General features: G+C 36.7%; 2 protein-coding genes across 2 annotated transcripts in view; both read right to left on the reverse strand.

Annotated features, from left to right (window-relative positions):
* Positions 1–4,218, reverse strand: part of LOC103024598 (uncharacterized) — a 40,775-nt gene extending 36,557 nt beyond the window's left edge. The window contains exons 1-4 of the mRNA XM_022685183.2: positions 4,032–4,218; positions 2,676–2,741; positions 2,352–2,475; positions 1,182–1,281 (exon numbers count right to left, since the gene is read on the reverse strand). Coding sequence (XP_022540904.2) covers positions 1,182–1,281; positions 2,352–2,475; positions 2,676–2,741; positions 4,032–4,050 — 309 coding nt within the window. The 5' untranslated portion in view covers positions 4,051–4,218. The remainder of the gene's footprint in view (positions 1–1,181; positions 1,282–2,351; positions 2,476–2,675; positions 2,742–4,031) is intronic.
* A 2,732-nt stretch (positions 4,219–6,950) lies between these two features.
* smim8 (small integral membrane protein 8) lies at positions 6,951–8,408 on the reverse strand. The gene is made up of 3 exons (XM_007259893.3): positions 8,328–8,408; positions 8,111–8,220; positions 6,951–7,510 (listed from the first exon to the last, which is right to left on the reverse strand). The coding sequence occupies exons 2-3, from the start codon at positions 8,210–8,212 to the stop codon at positions 7,352–7,354; spliced, it is 261 nt and encodes an 86-aa protein (XP_007259955.3). The 5' UTR covers positions 8,213–8,220; positions 8,328–8,408; the 3' UTR covers positions 6,951–7,351.
* Positions 8,409–9,782: the final 1,374 nt, after the last annotated feature.

The following is a 9,782-nucleotide window of genomic DNA, read 5'->3' on the forward strand; positions in this document are numbered from 1 at the left end:
TTGTTGCAACATTTTTTTTTTTTTTACCAAGCACAAATTTGTGCTTTGTATATTATGACACACTGCATTCAGACATCACCTCCAAAATACATACACAATCTTAATTTATCTCCTGCAAAATCAGTAAATCAGCATGGAGAAACCATTCCACATAGTGTCGACTCTAAACTGCTCTGATTTCTTCTGAGAACACTTCACTGCTGCATGAATAATTAGTTCAGTTATCTGCTTAAGCCAGAGGTGGACAACGAAGGCCAGAATCCAGCTCAGTCTGCACATTCCCTGCTCTGACAGACCTACTAAACCTGCCAATTAACAGAGGAGTTAAATCAGGTGTATTTTTAGCAGGAAACACACAAAACTAAAGGAATTAATTCCACCAGAAATATTATAATATGCCTGGCCTGAATCAGAACAGAACTTTCTGAAAACATGATCAGTTAATCTGGATGCTGTTAGCAGCTCATGATAAAGGACCATCACTGGAGAGACGCACCACTGAACTTGAACTTAAGTATATTTCCGTTTGGTGAAGGGTGAATTTACTTAAGAGCAATAAAAGTATGTTTAAATTAGTAAAATACTAAAAGTGTATTTTCAATTTAATGTACTTCGTTTTAATATACTTTATGAACACACATTAAATATACTTTGTTTTTTTTTAAGGAATACTTTATGTATTTTTTTAAGGAATGCTTTAAATTATACATTGGGTTAATCAAAAAATATATATAGTGGCATTAAATACTGCTTAAAGTGAACTTTAGCGTATGTTTTTTCCCCCAGTATCATTAAGGTGTACACAATATGTGCATCAATATGCAAAGTAGTACATTTACTATATACTTCAAGTGTATTAAAAAAACACACACTTAAATCTACAAGTTAAAAAAAGCCTTCAAAAGCACAATTTAATGCTTTTATGTTGTGTTTAAATATAGCTTAATTACAACTGAAATGTACTTACGTTGGCATAAGTTGTTCCAAAATAGTACATTAGTTAGTTAATTAAAAAAAGTATGTACTTTTTCATGTTAAGTATACTTTAAAAAAAAATACTTAACACACTTTTCTTTTACAAAGGCAGCAAAGAGAGTTGTGACGTTTGTAAACCTCGTGTCTCATTACTCCCTAAAGCAGCAGCTGCACTCAGCTAAACAGTAATAAAGAGGAGTGTTTACCTCCAGCAGCAGAAGACTTTCAGCCACTCGTCTGGCGATGCTGAGGTTAGCCTCTCTCAGATCAGCAACAACAGACACCAAACATTCCTCTTTATTCTTACTGCAGGAAAAAACATCACAAAACAATGACTACCAATAAACTGGCACATATTGGAAGTGAGGTTAAAGTAAAGTTTGTAAAAATGAATGAATGAATAAAATATGGTAATGTTGCAATAACTGAGCCACAAAGTCTATTAGTATTCAGCAATACAGAAAAAACGGCTCATGTCATACTTAAGAGCTCCAAAATGTTTATATCGCCCTTTTTACACCCTTTCCAGTTAAATGTTAATGATATAGAATGAACAATCATAAATTATCCAAATCACAGGTCTTTTGCGTTCTTGAAAAGTTGCCATTTTGTAGGTACATGGTTTTTGCATGATCGCATCAATAAGATCCACGTGGCTAGGCCAGTCCCAATTATATTCCCACACAATAAATGGACATTACCTCAATAATATTTGTGGTAATATTGAATTTTCTTAAAATAACAATATTGTTTCTTATTTCTTATTTTGACAGGCCTACGCACAGAGATTGTAATATACTAAAGAAAATTTAGGAAGTTGCAGTAGGGCTGCAACTAATGCTTATTTTAGTGGTCGACTAATCTGATTATTTTTTTCGATTAGTCGATTAGTCAAAACGATTATTGCTGCCATGTCCTCCATCGCTAAAAACGACACACAGCTGAACATGAGATTGCAAACATAAAAGGCATTTAAATGTCTAGATATTGTTTAAACATGGAAATAACTGATATTTAGTGAGTAAAAATGTAATCTGTTGAGTTTGGGCACTTTTGGAGACAGAAAATAAGTTTTGTAACCTGTAATAAAAATAAAATAAGTGTAACCTGTGTGAGTGAGCCATTTACTCCCATTGCGCATCTGTCCACAGCACTTTGTGCAATGCAGTACTGTTACAAATTAATGATTAGTAGACAATGAAATTCGTAGTCGACAAATAAATAATCAACATTGTAGATTATATCGACTAATAGTTGCAGCCCTAGTGTGTATATACTTAAAGTAGATACAATATGTAGATTAGTTGACTTATAGTGCAGCTACATTTTGTGTTGTTGAATCCCTACAGGTACACCAGCTACACTCTACTACACACCTGTGGAGGCGCAGGAAGTAGCTGATGAAGTCGGCCACCTCCTCTTTGGTCAGATCTGACACAAGCTTGTCCTGAGACTCTGTTGGGAACATGACTAACGGGCAGCCATGCTGATCAAACGTACCTTTTGGAGAAAAAAAAAAAAGAAAAGAAAAAATAGACATCAAAACCTAGGTTTAACCCTATTTACCCTAACAAATCACAATTTTAACAAACATTTATTTTTGCATAAAGTGATACCTTTGTCTAAAATGGAATGATACAAATCTGAGTACATGTACAACAAACACAAACAAGTGAATTACAAATGAAAAGAGTCAATACCTGGGTACGTGACTGCACCAGAATTGAGCACATGATCTTGAGGCAAAACCTGCCTGCCCGGCACTTCTGCAGAATCAGAAGTATAAAACAAACCCGCATCAGCATTGTGTATGAATTTTCAACCAAAATGCCAGTGAAGAGCTTGTGATGCTTAAAAAAATATGGAAAAAAAATTACTACTATGACCAGATACAGACCTGGGTCAAATATAGTCTATAAGAACTGATCATATGAGTATGATTATTTTTTTTAGTTTCTCAGTAGAAAAGGGCCTAAAGTAGGAGTTCATTCTCTCTAGATTGTAGGTCTTTAAAGATGGACCTTGAATCCAGCATCCAGGCCTGGATTTTGAACAGTTAGTATAATTAATTGGTCATGCAGTGTCATGCATACCAAGAATTATATGGTGGAAGTGTAGAAACTGGAGTTAGGTTCATACTTAAGTTCATTTTTAAGTTCATACTTAAAAAAAAAAAAAAAAAAAAAGAGTTTGGAGCTTGTAACCCAAGTGTGACCTGTTCCTGTCTGTCATTTGTTTTGACTTTACCTCAACAAAAAGCAGAGTTTGAGAAATATATAAATTTTCTTATAAGTCAAAGATGAAAAAAAAAAGTTTCAGTATGTTTTTAGCATGAAGTGATTGGGATTCTCCTTAATTAAAATATAATCAAATAATGATACAATTACACTATATGTCATTATTAAACACCTTCTAAAATCACTGTTGTTCCCAAATAATATTTAAAAAAAAATACAAAAAAAATTATATATATATATATATATATATATATATATATATATATTTTTTTTTTTTATCAAGTAAATTAAAGAGCTTATCCTGTCTATAATGGTCTTTCTTCACTATGCAGAGGAAGACTTTCTACTAGAAAGCTGGTGTCATTTTTATTTCAGAGCTGCCGGATTTATTTATTTATTTATTTATATGCTTGTCTTTGTGTTAAAATACTACAGCTTTGTGTTTATCAGAATACCAAACACAAATATATGCAAAATGTGCAAAAAAATAAAACACCTAAATAATAAAGTGCCATATTATACTAACTTTGGAGCTTAAACAGTGTAAGAAACTAAAGGGGGAGTTTACAAACGCCTGGCAACCCAGCTCTCCCAGCACGCTAGCCCCACAGAGCAGCAGCTTCACCACAAACACACACCAAACTGCCTTTACTCCGCTTTACAGAGAATTAAACTCTCTCTCAGAGAGGAGCAGCTGAACTTCTGATACAATCAATAACAGCGGAGAGCGTCTTAACTCTCCGTACTGAAGTTTTAAAACAAACTCCCCCACACTCCTCCTCCTGCTGCTCTGCACTTGTTTAGCTCCGCTTAAGTTACCTGCTGAACTCCCGCTCATCTTCACACTCTCCGCACACTGCAGCAGCGGTGGCTCCGGGGGGTTTAGACCGGGGAACAGCGAGTCTCAGCCGCACAGAGACCCTCAACACGGGCGGTGATGCTCAGTCCGGCCGCCATGGTGGATGGAGGGGGCTGGATGAAGAGGGAGGGAATGAGGGAGAGAGAGAGGTGCGGGAGGAGCGGCTTTATCAACTCCGGGCCTGCAGGGCGGAGACAGCAGCAGCAGCAGCCAAACACCCACCCACCCCCCCCCCCCCCCCCGCACACACACACACACACACACACACTCCTGACTTCACCACGTACTCTTCAGTCTTCATAATTAAGTGACCAGTGAGTGGAAGTATACAGTGTTTCTAAAATATGTGGCCAAACTTTGAAAGTGCTGACACATGCATCTATCTTACAGTTTTTTTTTGTTTTTGCTTTTTTACAATACTTACATTGTTCGGATTATCAAATAAACTTAATTTCAGAGTAGATACTACAAGCTGTTTTTAAATTATTTAATTTATTAAAGCAAATAACTATCCAAACCAGTCTGGTCCTATGTGAAATAAACTGTGATTAATCTATTTTTTCACTAGCCACAACCAGGACTGATCATCGCCAGACCTGTAGAATCAATAAATCACCTAAGTAGAACCTGTCTGACATGAAGCAGAAAAAAAAGATCTCAAAAAGCAAACAGTATTACCTGATCTAAATAAATTCGAGAAAAGATTTGAAAACAGGCTATGTTCACATTACCAGGCTAAAATCATTTTTTTCTTAATGTGTCTCAGATCTGTTTTGAGTCACGTTCATATGTGGTCATAAATCGGATACTTATCCGATCCATTGACATGCGACATGAATGTGAATGGTAAAATCGGAATTCATGCGCCTTTTTGCTTTTATGCATGCGCTACATGCTTCTCTCTCCTACCCACAAATCCCTTGGTGCAGCTATAGCTGCAAAAACAGCAAAAGCAAACTGCCTGTCCTTTTTTCTCCTCCTTGACCTGAGCATGAACCTCAGACCAGCTGTTTGCTCTCTACACAAGCAAAAGATGCTCCACATATGAGCTGCTCACGCATCCATTTCCCTTCATAAAGCTACGAGTCGTCTCTTAAATATGAGGTTTTTTGATGTTGGTAAAGAAGCGACGTTTATATATGTATCAATGTGCGCATGTGAGACGTTTTAGTGACAGATCACACAGATACAGCTCACTTACATTTGTGAATGTGAACCGTCAAGATAGCCAAATCTGATCTGAGCAAAAAATCGGATTTGAGCAACATGACTTGTAATGTGAACGTAGTCAAAGTCATTGACAAAGTCATTTATCAGTCTGGAAAAGGTTACAAAGCCATTTTTAGTAACACAAGGAGCAAGTGAACCAAATTAAACTGGAAATATGTCAAATATGTCTCAACCATAAAAAGCATTGACTGTAAAGCTGTTAACAATAACACTAAAAAGTAGCCATTTGGGATATATGTGCTCGGAAAGGGATAAAATATATTTCAAATTGTAGACCATTACAGAACCACAGTAAAAGCCGGTGACATGGTGTTTTTGCAGTGGGCTGTGTGTCATGGTTATAAATGTCAGCAAAACCCGATCCTAATTTCTCATAAATTCCACTGTGATGCTACATCAATGCTTGATTCACATTTGCAGTGTTTCTAATAAAGTGGCCAGTGAGTAAAGCTTGAGGTAGAGGGTTGAGTATTTGCCTGCAGGGCATTTTTTCATAGTTCACTGCTCTGTGTGTGTGTGTGTGGGTCATTGATTTGACCTCATTTTTCTTCTGTCTGGCTTTACTGCCACTTCCACCTTAAACAGCCAAAATAATAGAAACTCCTTCACGCTTCATTCTTTTTTCGTCCACATTTCAGAAACTGTGAGCAGAGTTCAGATTTGTTCTGGTTTCGGCTTCATGCTTCACCTGTATGTGCGGTCACACTATGCTGACATGAGCTTAAAATTATTTGCAAGGAAGAACAAGAAAAGTTACTTTTTGTTGCCTGAAGTGAACTGGTCATGTTACACACTCGCATATGGCAGAGTGAGGCACTCTGCCTCTGTGGTTAAACAGGTTCTGTACTCTCTGGTCATGTTCTCAGGTTCCTGCAGCAAAATTGTCCACTGATATTCCAAAAATGAGTACAGATACATATTAAATTTCAGGACAGTTTATATTCCACAATAGTATCCTGTGTTTTGATGGCTTATTTTCCATGCGAATCAATAAGTGGCTGTAACAGAGCAGCATTTTAATGCAGATTAAAAAATCACAGATAGAGCTAGCCACATAAACCAAAACTTTCACACATGGTGAAGGTAGGTTCACACACTGATATTGTTTTGACATAGGCTGATCAGAAACGTTCTGTAGTTGATGGAGCGGATATTTGCTGTGTAAAATAAATATCAGCGTTCAACACTTTTTTCACTGATATTTTGGTTTTGGTGGAAAAACTTTCCTGCTTTAAACAGCTTTGATGTATGCTAAACTCACCCGCAGCCTATTAGTATCAACCTGTCTACAGGAAACATTGTAGCATTTGTAGACTCGCTGCTTTCCACTTTAAAATTGTGGTCAATTTTTTTTAATTCATGATTTTGTTGCATTATTTATTTTGTTACATTTTTTTTTTATATATATAAATTGAGTCTTAAGTTATTGTTGTTTACAAAATAGACAAAGGGTTATAGATTGTGTTGTTGCTGAATGTTCATAATTGTTACACTTTAACATGTTTTGTTGCAGCAGTATATTCTTGTATTTGTTTTTCATATTGTTAAGAAAATTGTTATTACAAAAAAAAGTGTTTTATTGCCCCTTCCTAGTCAGAAATTGGTGCTAAATTAACGTAGTTAAATGCATTCATTAACAAGTGGGCATCTTGTGTATGTGCAAATACAACTTATTTTATTAGGAAACATAAATATAATCAGAATTTACATTTAAAGAACCCAAAGCAGCTTTGACACAAATACACTCCTGTTCATTATATTTAGACAAAAATAGGCCATAAACATAATAAAACAAAATCATTCTGTTTATCTGAAAACATACACCAATAGGCCTCATTATGAGTTAACTATAAAGTCCTTTTGGAGATGGATTAAGAGTATCAGAGCCTGAAAACTCCAATCTGTTCAATGGATTACAGGCCCGGTGCTGAGAAACAGTGATTCCTATACAACCACTGATATAGTGTAATTTATGCATTAAATTATAATGAACAAAAGCTGTGGAGGAGAATAGAGCAAGCAGAGAGCAGCTTCCACCAGAAGAAATCCATCAGTCCCATTTGGAGCTTTTTCTGCGCATGTATTTCTCCCCCTCGCTGTCTATGGCTTCATATAGCTCCTGCGTGTTCTCCTTCACCGCATGCAGATACCCCAGATACCCCACACACAGCGTCAGGGTGATCAAGCCAAACGCCATCACTGGTTTATTCTGAGGAAGAGAAGAAAACATTCACTGTATTTTAATCCATTAAGAGTGTGAGGACACCTCATTCAAAAGTATATATTACTTTAATATGCACAACATTCAACACACTGAAAACACATTTACTGGATTTACTGCTCCGAACAGTGTGGTTTAAGGTGTATATAGTGAGTGTTTAAAGTGTATATAATGATTTTAAGGTGTATATAGTAATTGTTTAGGGTGTATATAGTGGTTTTAAGGTGTTAATCTCACAGGTTTGATAAAGAGCTCTGAATTCACTGCTCTGAACAGTGTGGTTTAAGGTGTATATAGTGAGTTTAAGGTGTATATAGTAATTGTTTAGGGTGTATATAGTGGTTTTAAGGTGTTAATCTCACAGGTTTGATGAAGAGCTCTGAATTCAAAGCTCTGAACAGTGTGTTTTAAGGTGTATATACTGAGTTTTAGGTGTATATAGGGATTTTAAGGTGTTAATCTCACAGGTTTGATGAAGAGCTCTGGATTCCCTGCTCTGAACAGTGTGGTTTTAGGTGTATGTAGTGAATTTAAGGTGTATATACTGAGTTTTAGGTATATATAGTGAATTTAAGGTGTTAATCTCACAGGTTTGATGAAGAGCTCTGGATTCACTGCTCTGAACAGTGTGGTGCTCTTCACTCCTCTCAGTCCGGGACTGCGGTACTGCTCTTTCTTATCCGGCTCCATCACAGTCCCTGTAAATATACACTATTTAATAACCAGTAAACGCTGTCTGACCTGTTTAAATTCAGTTTTAGAGAGAGTAGAGCTGATTATCCAGCGGACGACCTCCTGAACTCACCCTGCAGCGCCTCCTCACTGATACAGAAACAAAACACGGAGCCGGAGCGCTCCAGCTCCACAGCTCCACCTGCTGACCGGAGTACAGCTCTTACAGCTCCACTCCTGTGTTTTACTGTTACTGCAGATTATTAAATGCTCAGTTTAGAGAAGAAAGATTAAGTGTCAGAGAAAAGATGAACATCATATAAACTAACATCTCTTTACTTTAATACTCAGATGTACGTGTTCCTTACAGCTGAGCGGAGACTGGGAGTTTATAAGAGTCTGTTCGGCCTTGGTGTCATTCATAATGTATAAACAGGTAAAACATCCCACTACTGTGGTTAAATTTGCATGACCAGTTCTCTCTCTCAGCACACACACACACACACACACACACACACACACACACACACACACACACACACACACACACACTCACACACACACACACACACAAATCATACAGATTTTACAGCTTCTTTAAGCTAGTTTTAATTATTTAATAACAATGAATTATGTTCTCTCATCCTATTACTGACTTCATTGTCATTCACATCACTTGTGGTACATGAGGTGGAATGAAGATAAAATAGATACCAAAATAAAATAATACAATAAAAATAGAATATAACAAAATAGATAAAGATTAATACACAAAAAATGTTAAAAATTAAAAATGTTTATGTTGAAAAAAATGTTTAATGAAACATTGGAATATAGGATTTAGAAAAAAAACCATTATACTTATATAGCACCAGTCTAGACACCCAATGATGCTTTACAATCCCACACGAACACTAGGAGAACATGGAAACTTCACTCAGATAGGGACTTGAACGTCGGCACTGTGAGGTGAACATGCTAAAAATTACCAAGAGTGTAAATAAAGCAAATTCTATACAATCTACAGAGGCACACTTTACATTCAGATATTTTGTGCAAAAATCACAGGTTCAACTGTGCTATAGGCGAGGATGATTTATCTGTGTACTTTGGTATGCAGACACATCACAATATGCATATCAGACAATGAAAAATACCACCCCACTGCTGCCGTCCAACTATCTGGGTCTCACCGCTATTTCAGGCACATTGCTGCTGCTGCAGCTCAGCCAATCAGCCTCCAATCTCCCTGCTGCCCCGCCTCTAAACCCATACATCACCTAGTGGCCCTCCCAAACTACCACTAACATTTTTTAACCTTTTTCAAATTTGAGCTGAGGGTGGAGTCAGCTAAAATCAGGGGGTTTAGTGTCGCTTTATGGGTGCACAGGGTCACCCATACTTCTAACGATATGATATAAATGCTTGTATATGATTGTGTATTATATACACACACATATATATAACAGATATACCATCGATAAATAAAATCATAGAAAAAAACTGAATAAGGTGGATCAGCTTTTTGAAGACTATAAAGCAGCTAGCTGCTGGTACTGTGTGTGTTTGTGTGTGTGTGTGTGTGTGT

Source organism: Astyanax mexicanus, chromosome 1 (assembly GCF_023375975.1).
Source record: "Astyanax mexicanus isolate ESR-SI-001 chromosome 1, AstMex3_surface, whole genome shotgun sequence".
Taxonomy (NCBI): domain Eukaryota; kingdom Metazoa; phylum Chordata; class Actinopteri; order Characiformes; family Acestrorhamphidae; genus Astyanax; species Astyanax mexicanus.

What these genes read in the sequence shown, in the direction of transcription:
- smim8 (XM_007259893.3), bottom strand. Translation starts at nt 8,212, where the DNA reads ATGGAGCCGGATAAGAAAGAGCAGTACCGCAGTCCCGGACTGAGAGGA. An exon ending in CAGAGCTCTTCATCAAACCT is followed by an intron (nt 7,511 to 8,110) that starts GTGAGATTAACA and finishes TCTCTTCCTCAG; the next exon opens with AATAAACCAGTGATGGCGTT.